This window comes from Tamandua tetradactyla, chromosome 24 (genome assembly GCF_023851605.1).
Source record: "Tamandua tetradactyla isolate mTamTet1 chromosome 24, mTamTet1.pri, whole genome shotgun sequence".
In the NCBI taxonomy this organism is placed as follows: Eukaryota; Metazoa; Chordata; class Mammalia; order Pilosa; family Myrmecophagidae; genus Tamandua; species Tamandua tetradactyla.
The window spans coordinates 8,813,501-8,830,686 of record NC_135350.1 but is presented as its reverse complement, the minus strand read 5'-3'; the positions used below and the strand labels follow the sequence as shown (position 1 = coordinate 8,830,686).

The following is a 17,186-nucleotide window of genomic DNA, read 5'->3' as shown; positions in this document are numbered from 1 at the left end:
TTGTTAGTATAGTGATCTTTTAAACCCTGTTTTTCTTTTTCTTAGTGCAATTTTATTGATATATATTCACATACCATATAATCATCAAAACTGCACAACCAGTGGTTCACAATAACATCATATAGCTGAGCATTCATCCTCACAATCGATTTTTGAACATTTTCACTAATTAAAAAAAAATAAAAATAAAAGTGAAAAAGAACATCCAAAACGTCCTATTCCTCCCCCCATTATTTATTTATTTTTGTCATTTTTTTTTTCTTACTTATCTGTCCATACACTGGATAAACCATTTTGAGAACTTCAAGCATTATCAGTGTCTCAAAAACTAATTCTCAGATCACAGTTTTTCACAATCACACCTTAAAACCTCTCTAATTATTTAGTTGTCTTCAAAACGCAAGGCAATTGGATTACAGTTGAACTGTTTCTGGCATTTTCCCCTAGCTACTCCAATACACCAAAAACTGAAAAGGGATATCTATATACTGCATAAGAATAGCTTCCAGAATGACCTCTAGGCTCTATTTGAAATCTCTCAGCCACTGAAACTTTATTTTGTTTCATTTCTATTCTCTATTTTAGCCAAGAAGGCTTTCTCACTCCCATGATGTGAGTGACATCCCTGGGAGTCATGACCCACGTTGCCAGGGAGATTTACGCCCCTGGGAGTCATATCCCACGTAGTGGGTGGGGAGGGCAGTGAGCTCATCTGTGGAGTTGCCTTGGAGAGGCCACATCTGAGCAACAAAAGAGGTTCTCTGGGGGTGACTCTTAAGCGTAATCATAAGTAGGCTTAGCTTCGGCTTTGCAGGAATAAGTTTCATAAGGACAAGCCCGGAGATGAGGGCTTGGCCCATCAAACTGGAAGTCCCCAATGACTGTGAGAACATCAGGTTCTCCCCAAGTGGGGAAGTTAATATTTCCACCAGGCCCTCAAGGGGACTTTGCAAACACTTTTTAATCTTCTCTCCAGAATACTCTGGGATGTGTTGAGGCATCCCACCAACCTATACAAACCAACAAGATCTTACTCCCTATTTATAGTTCCCTGTAATTACAGAGTTCAAATAAGTTGACCATACAAGTTAGATTAGATAGCGTGCTACTGAGGATATGAATTTTGCACCAAATAAACAGCTCTTCCTTTGGTCTCATGCAGAAGTTGAAGTTTTAAAATACAGTCAATATCATTCTTTATCCTTTATTCTGTTTATCTTGTTCCTACCCAGATCAGCTTCATTCATATCTCTAATTGAAGTCTGATCATTTTTTTTCTTTTAATGGTAAAATTATCTTGCATTTATGGGGTAAAGTCAATTTATAAACCATGTGTATAAACCATATAAAACAACAGAAATTCTACAAGAACTCTTCCAGATAATTGAAGAGAATAGTTATAAACTAATCTAGGAGACCATCCTTATGATGATACCAAAGATATTGCAAAATGAAACTACAAATCAATGACCCTCATGAACAGAGATGAAAAAATATAGTATATTGAATCCCACTTGACATAGAATGAATAACACATGGTTGATCATGTTTTTAATGCTTTTAGCAGTTGTTGTATGGATTACTGCTGACTTAGCTGCAGAACTCTATCTCTGAGTCTCAGGTGTCACACAAATAAGCAGTTATACACAAAAAACTCAGCATCTCAGAATTTAGAAATAACAGTACAGCTCAAGAATAGATATGACTGCTGTAAGAGTTTACAATCTAGGAAACTTTACTGTAGACCTTCACCTGATAATCTGTGCTCTCGTATTCACTTCTGAGAGTTTGCATATTATATCGACCTTGGTTTCTAATAAACCATTTTGAGAACTTCAAGCATTATCAGTGTCTCAAAAAATAATTCTCAACTTTGGCTCTACATTAGAATCACCTGGGAGCTTTAAAAAAAATGCTGATTAAAAAAATCCCAATCTAAACCACTTACATCAGAATCGCTGTTGGTGGGGTCTGGGCATTGGTATTTACTACGAGCACCAATGGTCTAAATGTGTTGTTGCTTTTTAAAATAAATAGTTAAAAAGGATCAACTTTGCTTAATAAAGCTTTGATTATTGGGGAGAGCTGAGTAATTAATGTATACCCAGTTCTCTCAAATATTTTTTATATCTTCCATTCATGTACATATTTATTCTTCACATACTTATAAAATTCTAACAACTGCCAGACATTGTGGCAGGCTTTAAAGAAGAAAACTAAGTCAGACTTAGTTCCTCTCTTTAGGAAGTGTTCCTATATGTTGTTTGAATTTGAAAGATTCTTAATCTGTGGAAGACATGATGGTAAAAAGCATACTTTGGAGTCATCTCAATCAGAATTCAGATCCTGGCCCTAATACTAAACTGTGACATTGTGCAAGTTATATAAAATCTCTAAAGTTTCAGTTGACTTATCTGTAAGATGAGTTTTAAATTATCTATCCCACTGGGGAGGTATAAGAATTAAATGTGGCTTAAGTAATTCATATTTTTCCTGGGAAAAAGAAGTACTCAGTAGATTATAGCCATTGGTATTTATGAATCCCCTAATGCATATTCCAGGTCTCCCACAAATTCCAAATCATTAAGCAAAATATGTGCTGAATCCTCTAAACAATAACACCCTCTGTGGTACAATTTACAATGGCAACGCTTGACTTGTTATTTTCCCCAGATAATTTCTCATCAGTCAGTAACTCTACTACTAGAGTATTTGAACCATACAATAAAACAGATGATTCTAATAGGGTGTATAGTTACTACTGAAAACTCCTTGTTTCATGATATTTAAAAGCTACCAAGATCTCAATGTGTATAAGTAACACTCATCAATTCATATCATGTAAAAATGATTACTTGTAATTTTATTCACTGTACACCAGCTTCCTGACTAGTAATTTCATGCTTTTCAATGAACTGAATTTCCCCTTAAGCAAAATGGATGAATTATTTTTTCAAAAAAATATTATTCTAGGAACATATATACAATCAAGTGGGTAAATTCTTAACTCATTTTAGAATCTACCTAAAACTTAAGGAAAAAAAATTTTTGGTAGAGGGGATAATAAAGTTAGATTTTATATGAAATGCTGTGAGTTTGCATGGAAGAAGTTCTATAAGTTGCCATTAATAGGAGACACAATTTCTACCAATAAGCAGTATTGGTGATTTTATTTTAACTCTAATCTGTTTCCAATGACTAATGTCCATGCCTGCAGGAGAATAGGTGTTGGTAATTACAAAACTCGATTCTGTTCTGCAGCCAGTATTTGGCAAGAAAAAAAAAAAGAGGCAGAACTAATATGTTTTTCTTTTCCTTAAGAAATTGTGTTACTGATTCACAATGAATCTAGCTAACAATTCTTTGTATCGTACACAATCTTGGTCATATCAACATCAGTTTGGGCAAGAATTTGAATGTTACTCTTCTTTATTTCATAAGTACATAATGAATTGGCAGGTGTAGGGCAGTATCCTAACAGCTAGTTTTGTGATTCAATTCAAGTATTATTATTTCAAGGGTTTTGTACTTTTACAATTTTATGGTGTTGGATAGGTGTTTTAGTGACAACTGGGTGACAACTTAATTGTTTAATTATGGCAATTTATGAGACTGTGGTTCAAGATACTATATAATTTAACAAGTCCATAAGAGGGTAATCTATTAAAGTTATTCTTTTTCATTAAAATGTGTTGAAAATATTAGCTCAAATAATGGACATTGATATTTGAAATGCAAGAAAGCCAAGGCTGTTTCTCATTGGACAAGCTATATGTTTATCTAAGGACCTTATTAATTAATTTAGTTGTTTCAGACACCCTAGCCTGTGCTAAGTACATGAAAGTAAATTCCTTTGGATGGAGAAAAATATTTCTATACCAAGTTGCAGAACAACTGTTTTGGATGATTAGAGTTTTGGTTCATTAAACATATGTACCTTTGTGTGCCATCAGGCATTGAAAGCACAAGTAAACCATGTAAAACCTTATGGCGAGTTTTAAAGAGCAGACTTGTAGGTAGAAGAGACTTAAAAGGGAGCACTGTAAAGTGGGATTAGAGAAATGACCAATGCAGAGTATAGCAGTCCTCCAAGCAGGGAAAGAATGTCTTGGATAAAAGCATTAAGACTTTATTTTCAGAGTTTTAAATTTAAGTGTTATCTTACTTGCTTTATAGCTTATGCTATTGTTTGTCATAAGAGCTATTCTTAAAATTTTGCCTTTTCTGTTCTCGTTTTTTCTGTGGTAGCTCCAAAGAGCATTATCATTATTTTGAAAGTATTAAAAGGATGAATAAAAAGCTTTGAGTCAAAATTATGTCCATTAAATCAAATCAGTTGGTAATATTTTAATAATGTCCTTTGATATTTTATAGCTTCTTAGACACCTAAACTTTGAGTGTCCCATAAGCCAGTGTTGAATAAGGCTACAAATCTTTATCTAATGATTTCCCCAGTTCCCTAAACTGAGAGTTGCCATAAAGCATCCTGCATCATGCTCTTCTCTCAGCTTTTGCATAGAGCTGTATCTCATTTGTACTTCCATCTTTTTTTCAGTAAATACTGTATTGATATATAAAAAATATGTTTCAGTTGAAAGTCATTTCTGATTTCTTTCTTTATATTTTACATTATCCATTCCTTCTCTGTGCTAAAGTATCTATTCTGTTGCAGCCACGCCTCTCCATGTCTTGATCGTGACAACAGCAGGTGAACTTCTGCCTAATTCCTTTTCTGAACTTAATGCCTATTCCTGACTCCCTTTTACCATGTCCTTCTGCATTTACCATGCCTCAGGATGCTTTAGTGCAAAGATGCTAGAGGCTAAGATATATCTCTTTAGCCAAAAAAAAAAAAAAAAAAAAAAGATTTACGTTCTTCAAAGTCATGGTCATCACCAAACCTCCCTTCCTTTACAATGAAGGCAAAGTGAATGTTTATTTCACTTGAATTAGGTAGAATTGTGCCATAATTAAGATGGACCTACCATGAAAGCTTGCTTGGGCATGGGTCTCTATATCTCAGCTTCTTTTAGAGTAAGAAAAAGTGCTACCTAAAACTGAAAGTTTTACACCCAGCAATTATGTAAATCGGTGGAGCTATTTTAAAATTTCATTAAAGGCTGTGATTTTAAGTGGCACTTAGCAGGCATTTATGTTTTTACCATATTCTAGCTGAGCCAAAGACTGAATGTTTATTAATAGCGTGTTACCTTGCTAGGCCTGGTTTAATACAACCTTTTGATATTTTGAAAATTGTTCTACAGAGTGACTCTCTAGTCAGGGTTCTAAAAATATCCACTATCCAAAGTGAATTGGATAAGTTCATTTTTAACAGTTGCTGTTGGACTACTGATTAGTGTTTTTATTATATGACCACCAATCATGATATTATCAATTATTAATCGATCTATAAGTAAGACATTTTGATATTCCCATTTTTGAAAACCTTTATAATCATCCTTTTACTTTTTCTCAAACATACCAAATTTTATGTTTCTGTACATAAAAATAGTGATGAATACATGATTGCTTGGTGACTTTAACAATTTGAGCCCCTTTTTTCAAAGCCATTTCCATCAATTTACCAGTTCATCAGTAGGGACTGGGGGATTGTAGAGGAGAAAGACCTCATGTTGTGGCTTTCTCGGAGTATCTCAGAAACCAGATTTAATTTTGAGACCTTTTAGTTATAGATATGTGGATCACTGAAGCACCCTGAAAAAAATTTTTTTCCTGTTCTTTTGCCCTATAACTAACTCTGAATGTTGCTCCCATCCCCACCCCATGATCCTGGATGAATTAAAAGTAAACCTAAGAATTAGCAACTTTTTGGGTGGAGGATGTTGTCCTCAAAAGACTGGTTGTTGTTCTCTGTTGTCTTGTCTGAAGCATGTACCTGTTGAGCTAACCGAATTGCGTATTTGTAGGCAAGTCATCTGCATAATAATGGTGGATTGCTTTTGCTTTTGTTCCTTTTTAAATTGTGATAGCATTGTATTTCACAATTTAGAAAACCTCAGTAAGAGTTTCTACTTTGCATGATTGCTGGATTTCCTTTGGAGAGTAAGATATGTAATTAAAGCCAGGTGCTATTAATATTTTTTGTCTACATAAGTAAAGGTTTAGTGCAGTATGTATACACATTTTATGCAAGACAGCTTATCAACCGCTTTGACCATAGAGCAAAAATAATATATATTTCTTGAAATAATAGCAGTGTATGTTCCAATTAGGAATTTTTCTAGAGCATCTGAAATGAAACATTTGAATAGGTTTCCTAACCTAATTAATAGTAAACTGCATATAGAATTTTCTCACTGGAAACATAGAGATTATTTAAGCAAAGTCTCTCATTTTATGGATGAGAAAACTAAACCTAAAGAGGATAAGTGGCTTGCACAAGGTATAGCAATAATTCAAGACAGAGATAGATCTAGACCTAAGAAAGAGCTTAGTGCTTGTCACATTGCTCTTGGTTTTATTTTTATATCTGATTTCAATAGACGATTTCACAAACTGATAAAAACTCTCTAATTCTATGAAATTGCTTAGGACAGTTCCTGATCATAGTAGGTGCTCGATGAATGTTAGTGTCTCCATTTTTTTTTTAATGTGGTGCAGCATATTGTGCTGTGCTCTAATTTTGTAAACCATTCAGAATATATGAAATCATGTGAATGTAGGGGAAAGAAAATGATGGGGACAAACATTTATCGAGTACTCTGTGATGTATCTACACATTACTTAATTTTCCTATCATCGTAAGTGGTGATATGATTATCCTAGGCAGGGCTAGCCGCAAAGCTCACAAATGGCAAAACTGAATTGCAATCCATATACCATCACCTCTGTACATACTTAGTTACATCTTTTGACTTTAGTTCTTTTCATCACTAAATGATTACAGGCATTATATTGCCTTGATATCTGTCAAGCTCCGTCTTATTTTTAATCTTCTGACAACATGAAAAATTTATTTTTATTCAAGGAGCTATATCATACTAGATACATTTTTTTCATCTAATAACTCACATCTTCAAACCTTTCACTTATTCCTATGGTACATAAGGGCAGATGATTTCTTCTAATTTGTTCCTTGCTTTTTGAAAATCTTTGTAACTATCCACTAATTTCTATTATCTAGACTTAGTGGTAATTTTTGGTATTCTGAGATTTTTAATGAAAAAACACAAATGCATACTCAATTTTACATTATGAGCTGCTGGAATTAACTGATTAGCATGTCTCCTTTTACCTAATAGACTTTTCATTAGCACCCAAATATGAACTTGAGTAATTTTTTCTTATTCCCTTTTATTTTATGAAAAGACTTCTTGTAGTATGCAGTTCTTTAAATCTGACTTTTTAATTACTCTATTCTGTAATTACATTATTTGAGTTTAATTTGTTTAGATAATGTTGTTACAAGATTTATAAATATGTTTTATTCATTTTGACTATTAATGTTTAACTCTTTCATGTCTTCCTACTTTTCTTTTTCTTTCTCAATGTCTTTTTGTTTTACCTCCTTCTTTCCTTTGCCCTCCCCTCAGTCTCTCTCTCTGTCTTTTTCTCTACCCACCCCAACTTCTTTTCTTTCTTTCTGTTTCTTGCCTCTGTTTGTGTTTTGAGGTTGTAAGCATAACCTTGCTAGGTAAGATGACATTTTTCCCAACTGCATTGTCTCTTTCAATAATTTGGAGTAATTAACACACACTTTCTGAAGAAAATTCTCTCACCAGCACTTGTCATTTTTGATAGTCTGTGCCATTTACTTTAGTTGCTTGAGAGGAGTACAAAGATTTATTTTGTTCAGAAATATAATTTTCATTTTCTCTGAATTATGCGTACTGGAGCCTTAATTTTCTAGTTTGCCTTGAATTTTAGTGTAGTACATAAGCATTATTCTCCAGGTCTCTAGGGTCACAGGAACACTTTTAACTAAATGTATTTACTTACAATTTTAGTCTTAAAATATTTTTATTTTTGTTTTCTCTTCTTTGGTCTTTCTTCTTTAATTTTCACTCCTAATAAAATTGTTTTATTAGATTCAAACTCTTGATTTTTCTCATTCTCATTTTCTACTAATCTTCTATCCAGGGATATAAATATACCTGGGTCTCTCTCATTTTGGAACAGGAATAGGCCTATGGATAATATTTAATATTAATTAGGTAGTCCTTCCCAAGTGCTTTGCTATTTTATGAGTTTAGAGATTTGAATGGGTTCTGACTGAACTGGTTATCCAGAGATAAAAGAATTAAATTACCTCCTATTTCTTTGTTAGACATGAATATATGCACCTTTTCACAAGTTGACCTATTCACTCTTCCATTCATTCATTTGTTCAACATATACCTACGATATGCTCCACAATGTGCTAGGCAATGGGTGACAGGGAAAGAAATATGGAGAACATGGCCATTGCCGTTTATTGGCCTTAAATGGCATCTTAAGGTGGTTGTAATTCATTTCTCATTAACCAGGAAGTTAAGTGATTCCAAGCAATAAAGAAACCATCATATGACATCTGGGAATTAGTCGATGAGCTTCTTGACAGCAGCAACTATGTTTTTACTTTTGTAACCTCAGTTCTTAGCAGAGCACCTAGCATTTAATAGTACATAAAAGAAAAAAAAAAAAGCATGGAAATTGAAATAATGGAGCAAGTGAGAACAAAATGAACGTTTGGAAAGAAATAGTCTGTGACACAAAATCATAGAAAGTAATCAAATATATGGTTGATTAAAAACCGTTACAACCAAGAATGTAGTGCCTTCGATTCACTCTTTAGAGAATGCTAAACTAGAAGATACTCTACATGTTTTCATCTAGATGGAGATTTGATATTATATAGACCATAAGCCATCCACGGGATAAATTAGTGGCAAGTAATAGCACATAACATGAGTGTGGAAAGGCTTTAAATACATCCAAAAAGTATAAATAATATTGAGGATTAATAAGATCAAGCAGAAATATTACAATATCCCTTACAAATTGATGAGCTCCTGTTCTGTCCAACATTGGAGATAGTAATCAAAAGATGAAAAATTGGAGAAAGTATTTATCTTAGTCATATTGCAGTGAGTTTGCAAGCAGCATTGGTTGGAATTTAAGTAGATTTTTTCTATTTTTAACAAAAAAAATCAACCGAGACATCATAGTCAAATAAAGATAAAGTGAGAAAGAAAACCTTGATATCTGTCAAGCTGTTTCATTCATTTTACTAGCTCTTCCATTCTTTTGAGTAATAGTATATTTTTAAAAATCAAGTGGAAATGAAAATTTTAAAGGAATTATACTTACGGATTGGTGCTAAGAAAAGCAAGCAACAGTTTCTCATTGTATTTCATTAAGGACCAAAACATCAATACTTCAGGACTGAACTGTTGGTTGTAATTCCCAGTTTTCACACCATCCTAAACACTTAGAGGGCTAGTGTGAATGGTACGTTTAGGCTGGCTCTTGCACGAGGGAAGGACTGTGAGTGTGATGCCTCTTCTTATGGGTTTATTCTGCATGGTTTGCTTCAGACGGGCACATGGACTTTGTCACACCTATTTTTATTAGTAGCAACACGGTTTTGGTTAATAGCATGCTGAATGAGTTCTGTATTCTGCTATGAAGAGGAGGCTGGGTTTTTTTTTTGTGTGTGCGTGTGTGTGTGTGTGTGGTTTTTTTTTTGCTTAATCTGAAAAATAACACAAACGTATTGTGTTTCTATTCCATAACTTACTTTGATGAAACACTTTTCACATGTTGTAAATGTCATGATGGATGCAATATCTAGGTGTGGTAAATCTGGTATAGTTCTGTCATGATTAAGCTATCGGCTCCATAATACACCTACGTCTCACTTTCTTTTCACTGCTTTGTTTTAAAGATCTTGCAAATGCAATAAAAATTGGGGAAAAGAATATTGTCATTTGTGTAAGAGTGTTCACATTGTGTGCTTGTGTCTGTGTGTATGTGTGCACAACAATTAGATGGCCAAGTTTAATTTTTGCTCCTTGACCAAGTCAGTGTCCAAGAGACTTGGAGTGTTCTGCCTAACACAATGACTAGGACTCAAGCTAAACTGGATCATAGTCAGTTAAGACCAGTCCAAGGGAGACATCAAAGTTGAGACAATCCCTTTTTGAAATAAACAAAGGGAGTCACCTTGGATTATAGTTTTCTTTTTTGTGAACAATTAGCCTGGAAGAAAAAAAAAAAGCAATAGTAATAGAAATGCCTTTCCATTTCTAAATTGTCAGCTATATTTTCCATATTTACTTGCTATAATTTAGGAGAAATCACAATGCACAGATATTCTCCATCAGCAAGAGACCAGGGCTTATCATTCCTGGAATTTTACTTCAAAAGGCAGAGTAGAGAAGATTTATGGTCTTGTTTCCTGTCCACCCCATCTTTGTTTGAATTTGAAGAGTATGGCAGAAAGAATCCCACTTAAAAAGTGAGAAAGTACATTTCCACAAACAAATTGATTCTATCCAAATCATTTAATTATATTGCTTTTCCTCCTCCTTTAGGATGCAATCAGTTAAAAACCTGCATCCTGTGGTGTGGTGGTGTTGGAGCAGGATGCATATGCGTGGATTTGATCTTGGGAGAAGGCTTGCGAAACATCTATTTTTAGAGGCATAGTATTATATTATAGTGAGTTGGACAGGATGTTATTTTGTAGACTTAACTTGAATTAACATAGAAAAACTGCACTTTTGTTGTTCTTTTCTGTTCTATTCTTATCCTTATATTAATTTAATATGTGGATGTTATGATATATACATATGTAGAAGCAGAAGCTTTTGCATTTTTATCAAAAGGGGACTCACCACTGCTCCTTCTGTGATTTCATTGCACTTTCACTGTCAGTTGGGCATATTTAAAAATTTGCAGTTTGTATCTTATATCACCATTGTCCATAAGAATCAGTAGAATTCTTCTTCCATAACAGAACCAAAGAATTCAAATCTTAAAACAACTTAAAACAATGACCAACAATAACACAGGCATTGATGTTAAGTAAAATAACTTTTCAACACAAAAATTCTTTCCCACCACACGTAGAGATTAAATGGAGATCTTTTGGGAAAAAATGCACTTGAAAACACTTATCTAGCCCTTGGTATATTTGGAAACACATCTAATTTTCTATTTTAATTTTTAGTTTCCTGGTTAGTTTTATGGTGGATGCCCGAGGGGGTGCTATGCGAGGATGCAGACACAATGGGCTCCGCATCATTATTCCACCTCGGAAATGTACTGCTCCAACCCGAGTCACCTGTCGGCTGGTTAAACGCCATAGATTGGCGACAATGCCTCCAATGGTGGAAGGAGAAGGCCTGGCCAGTCGCCTGATTGAAGTTGGACCTTCTGGTGCTCAGTTCCTTGGGTAAGGGTTTCTGATAAGCCTCCCACTTAGTCCCGGATGAGCTTGTGTCCTCTACATGACATCACTAGGATGGAGTGAATCAAGGTACGTCAAACCGTTTTGAAAGAAGATTGGCTCCTATGAAATTTTTTTGAAAATTGGAAGTAGCACCTCAGTGCTTGACGCCACTTCCATGCCTGCCTGTACTTTTAAGGCATTAGTGAGTTGAACATTCAAGTTGATTATTATTATTTGTCTTTAGATGTGATAATAGCTGTTAGACTCCCAATGTGAATAATCATGTTTTAGCTGGTGGTAGGTATTTTTTTTCCATCTGAGACTTCATTGGTTAAGTCATAAAGAAAAAATACTGTGCTGCTACAAATATAAATATAACGTCTCATGTAGTTATGAAACAGGAACCTTATGTTCACTGTGGAAACCAGTGTTGCTTTTATAGAATATTCAAAAATCTAGTCTATGTAATTTTTTCTGTTATCAAAATTACTACCTTGAGCCTTAAAATTACTCTGACAGTTTATTTAGTAACAGTTTGCATTAAGATGGTAAAATCAAGACTTCTGCCATGCTCCTCTTAGCAATTTTGAGCAGAAATCAGCACTTCTTTCTTCTGTTTGTTTGCACGGCTGCTATTATATTGAGTGGCATCTCAGTGTGCCAGGAAATGAATAGCGACTGCTAAAAACGAACAAAAGTATGAATTTGAGGAGGGGTACAAGTTTCAAAACATTTTGAAACAAATCGATTGTATTTAAGTCTTGTTGTAACGAGTCTTGATGTTTGAAAAATGGGGAGAAATGCCTATTAATCATGAATGCTTTTTCTTTGCCAATGTCATACTGGGGAGAGGATTTCTTTCTTTAGAACTCAAAGAAAGTTCTAAAGCCTTGTAATTTGGAGCAAACTACCAACAGCTTGCTCCAAATTATTTTCCCACCAGGAAAGGGGCGTGTCTGTATTTCCCATTTATAGAAGCCACTTCCCATGTCCTCCCAAGTTAGGCCAGAGCTTTAGAAGGAGCCTGTGAAGTTCTGGGTTGCATCAGACAATACCATGATGGTTCAAGTAATTCCCCACTGATTCTTTTCATAGCCTTTATCAGGCCCTTTTCCTTCCCTGATGGTCAGATGGTTTTAGACTTTTTAATCGTCTTCAAATCTGTCAAGGAATATCCATGAAAACATCTGGCCTCTCTACAGAGTCAGAGTTTTTATTATATTCCCCAACAGTTTTGTCTTTCCTGTGGAGCATATTTTTTTTTTCCTTTTTTGTTAGTGCCCTGGCGGTGAAATAGGGACAGATCTGACAGCTAAGTGCTATTCTTCCACAGATGCGCCTCCATTGTACACTCTGGGTCTCCGTTCCTTGCTCTTTGTGACCAATGGAGGGGGCAGAACCAACTGCAGTGTAAAACCAAAGTTCACTTTGTTGATCAGCTGGTGACACTGGGGTTCTGTGGAAAACAATACCTGAAGCTTACTTATCTTCTTTCTTTCACTGCTGCTTTGGATGTACTCAGTAAACTTCACCTGCCAACGGCTCCTCCCCCACTTAATGAGGGAGAAAGTTTGGTCAGCCGCATCCTTCAGCTGGGGCCTCCTGGAACCAAATTCCTTGGGTAGGAGTGACTTAAAACAAATTGATGGCTGCTGGCCCCCCATTCTCCTTCTTCTGCAATATGATTTCTCTCTTTGTCATTGTGCCCATGACATGTCCCTCTCTATGATTTAAATTCTGTAAAACTTATCTTTAGTGGACCATTTCTGACCCCTGTGGTATGTGACTTTTATTTTTGAGTGATGTTTTTATATCTTTTCCCTTAAAGTGCTGTGACCTTCATTTTCGTTTAAGCATGAGATCTGCCTAGTTGTACTATGTGCTAGTTATGATGTTGTTATGATGAATTTGGAGTCTGTATCAAAGCAACCTGGACTCAAACATCGAAAGCCTCTATAAATTTGTAGGGTGAATGCAAACTAAAAAAATAGGACAGTGCATGTGCTGGATCCTGAATATAATAGGCATTGCACGCAATTGGGCTGTCATTCAAGGTGATAATTAGGGCCACACTGTGTACACATGCCTATTGCTTCCTTGAATGAAAAACATATAAGCAAAAACCATGAGTGCATGACTCTTTAGTCCACAGTAGTTAACTTTTTCGGGATCTTGTCATTTACGATGCATCAAATTATTCAACATTTTCCCTCTTAAGCCATTTTGTCATTTTGTACCTTGTAGATAATGTTTTAGAAGATTGGCTTACATCGTAGAGATGCATGTACATTTCTTTTGGTTAAATGTGTTATACTTACATTTATCAAAGGAGAAGTTCCAGAATGCCACATGCACTCACAGGGAAACATCGTCTGGCTTAAGGCAGCAGCATGACCTAAGGAGTGGGGGCCCTGAGGTGGAGTGCTGCTGTGAGACCGTCTGCTAGCTAATGGGCCCCAGAGGGCAGCCCACTAAGCCCCTGTCCCCAGAAGCATAGAATTCCAGGTCACTTTGCAACAGACAGAGTTAAGGTGCTTGACTCGCTCTTGGTTTGCTCCTGTCCACACTAAAGATTCTGCATTGCTGTGTTAGGCCTGTGATTGTGGAGATCCCTCATTTTGCGGCTCTTCGAGGAAAGGAGAGGGAACTGGTGGTCCTGCGCAGCGAGAATGGAGACAGCTGGAAAGAGCATTACTGCGAGTACACCGAAGATGAATTAAATGAAATCCTTAATGGCATGGATGAAGGTACTTTAAAATGAAGGGTTTCAAAGAACTCTAAAATGGAAACGCAAAAATTATTTTGATGGTGTTTTTTTCTTTGACTTAAATATTGGCGGGGGGGGGGGGTGCATGTGCATCCCTTGTGTTCTTTTACCACAGCAAATATTTTGTTCTGTTCTGATAGGGATGAGTTGGAATGCACAATGCATTCGCCTAGTCTTCTGTTACATCCAAGAAAATAAAACCCTTTAAGATAATGAAAATCTCATTTTAATGAGAAGTTACAGCATATCTCCAATTTTAGTGTACATTTTTTCAACCTGAAATGCTAAGAATAAATATGGTTGTTCCATAGTAAAATGAACTGATACTGGATAATGATCCACGATTTATTTAAACTGCCTAACTTGAAAACTTAGCTATTTAAGACATGGATGTGGAGTCCTAAACTTTTCTATTAGAATATTTACCCATTACCCGTAACTGGTACATTAAGGGATAATAAAATTTCTTCTTGAATTTCTATTATTAAAGGATATAGAAAAATTAAGTTCACTCAAATTTCTATTTGTAGAAGCTGGCCAGGGTTGAACTTCACAAACACGCATACATGTATATGGTTGAGGGACTCAGTTTCCCACTAGCACTCTGATCTCCCTGTATACCTCAACCCTAGCTTGGGCCTTTAAGCCACATTATAGGTTGAAATTTCTGAACTGACTACAGAGAAGCACCTCATTGTCAGGTCTCCATAAGTTGCCCAGAGGAAAGTTCCCTGTCCTAATACCAGGAGCCGTGCTTCAGTTATTAAGTAGCCACAGAAATAAGGCAAATCTGTGCCTATTTGCCAAGAGCACACCAGATTTCATACAGAGCTGCTGGGTACTCACGGGCAAGGATAGCTGTTTTTCAGTCTTCCAGGACTCCTCCCACTGATTGTTATTCGGATGTGGCTAATACACAAGTAAAAGGCATCCTAACAACAGCTTCTGTAATAGGTCTTTCTGTATCCTGCCAAGCATAAGAACCGAGGCCAAACTTAGTTTACCCAAGGGTTGACCTCTGGATATGTAGGTCAGTATCTCCCAAGCAAGTTAAAACGACCATTATTCTTACTGATAAAGTTTTCTCCATGCAATATTTAATTGCTTCTGCTTCTCAGAACCTTTTTTATTTTTTTTGCCTGCATTTAGGTTTAAGATATTTTCCTGTGAAATGTTTATCTGTCATTGACATAGCCACGGATGTTGGCATCTTATCCTTGGATGGGGAACCATTCTTTTCCTTATACATATGGAAAGAGTTCACTGGAAAAGAATCAAATTTCCATATATGCTATTATTTGCCAGTTAACAATAGGTAATAAAATGATAAGAGCCTGGTCCTTCTGGCTTCTGCTGTCTAGTTAAGCGCAGCAGTCAAGGAAGATAGTAGCTGTTCTGCCTTTATAATGAATTGTAAATGAGTTCTAAAAAGGAACAACTTTCCATAATCCTTTGAAATTGAGCACCCCACTTGGTTCAAATTCCCTACATTTTAAACCAGTCTAATTTTTAATATTGCCCTACATATCTTTATTTGCAATTTATAAAGAACCTATGATCCCATCCTCCTGATATTAGATGACAGGTTTGGTAAATGAATGATTTCAGGGATATGCTGAAACCTGGAATTCATAATCACTGATCTTTTTATATATCCACAGTCTCAGACAACCATCTCCCTGGAGCAAACACAAACTTTATCCTTCCAAGACAGATTTACTCCCACACTATTTTCCTGAGAACCAAAAGGATTGTATTATTTCTTAAAACCATAATAACTGGCCTTTGAGCTATCTTTGAACTTTATGAAGAAAAGGAGTCATATACAACTTTCCATTCATTGCATGACCAAGAAGAGAGCAGTTTGATTTGCGTTCCAAGTTTGCCCTTAAATCTCCTTTACAAAGACATCCCTGCAATACTGCAACTGAAACTAGATCCTTTTTCTTCACAGTGCCCTAGAAAGTCCTAGTTTTCACTAAGAAAGAAAAAGTGCAAGCTAAATGCTGACAGGTAGTGAAAGATTGCAGTCTGGGTGGGGGGAGAGAAAAGAGGGTGCTGGGGTTAGGATAGCTTTGCTTTTTAAATGTTCCTATTGTTACAGAAAAAAAAAGAATATGCTGTCACATTTTCACTATTAACTATGCCAATAAGTCTGCTAGAATGCTTTCAGAATGGAATCCTTGCTGTATGAAGATGAGTCTTTTCTTGTCTCAGTGCTGGATAGCCCGGAAGATCTGGAAAAGAAACGCATCTGCCGCATCATCACTCGTGACTTCCCGCAGTACTTTGCAGTGGTGTCCCGCATCAAACAGGACAGCAACCTGATCGGCCCAGAGGGAGGCGTCCTGAGCAGCACAATCGTGCCCCAGGTGCAGGCTGTCTTCCCAGAGGGGGCGCTGACCAAGCGGATCCGCGTAGGCTTACAGGTACGCCAGTGCTGCACGCCAACCATCCCAACATGGATTTCATTCGCGTGATTAGAAAAGTCAGCTTTTCAGATGGAAAATAAATAGGTGAGGGATCCAATTTCCTTGGTGATGGCAGAAGCTGCCATCAGAGATCCGACTTCTTGCAAGTTTCATATGAGTGGTTGGTAATAGCGCTGATTGATGACTGCCATTTTTGAAATTCAACAAATAGCTCTGTGAGACTGGAAGAAATATTTTGGGCAAGAGATTTGGCATGACACATAATGATATATATTTTTTACTTTAATATTTGTCTTTTTTTTCTTTGGAAAGGCTCAGCCTATGCACACTGAACTGGTGAGGAAGATCCTAGGCAACAAAGCTACCTTCAGCCCTATAGTCACTTTGGAACCTAGAAGAAGAAAATTCCACAAGCCAATTACCATGACCCTTCCTGTTCCTAAAGCTTCAAGTGACGCCATGTTGAATGGTTTCGGGGGTGATGCGCCAACCTTAAGGCTGTTGTGCAGCATAACAGGCGAGTCACGTATGAGTGCATTAGTAAAAGTTCTCAAAGAAAAACTTAAAGAATTGCAAATATTAAGTTAACAGT

General features: G+C 36.1%; 1 protein-coding gene across 25 annotated transcripts in view; it reads left to right on the top strand.

Moving 5' to 3' along the window:
- ANK2 (ankyrin 2) overlaps positions 1-17,186 on the top strand; it is a 767,321-nt gene that overhangs the window by 709,734 nt on the left and 40,401 nt on the right. For 13 of the 25 annotated variants that reach the window (XM_077142501.1, XM_077142499.1, XM_077142490.1 and 10 more), the window contains 4 exons: positions 11,174-11,398; positions 13,988-14,142; positions 16,380-16,591; positions 16,907-17,111. In XM_077142501.1, coding sequence (XP_076998616.1) covers positions 11,174-11,398; positions 13,988-14,142; positions 16,380-16,591; positions 16,907-17,111 — 797 coding nt within the window. Of the gene's footprint in view, positions 1-4,672; positions 4,709-11,173; positions 11,399-12,917; positions 13,017-13,987; positions 14,143-16,379; positions 16,592-16,906; positions 17,112-17,186 lie in introns of all 25 variants that reach the window. The other 12 variants (XM_077142481.1, XM_077142485.1, XM_077142483.1 and 9 more) reach the window with 2 other exon arrangements.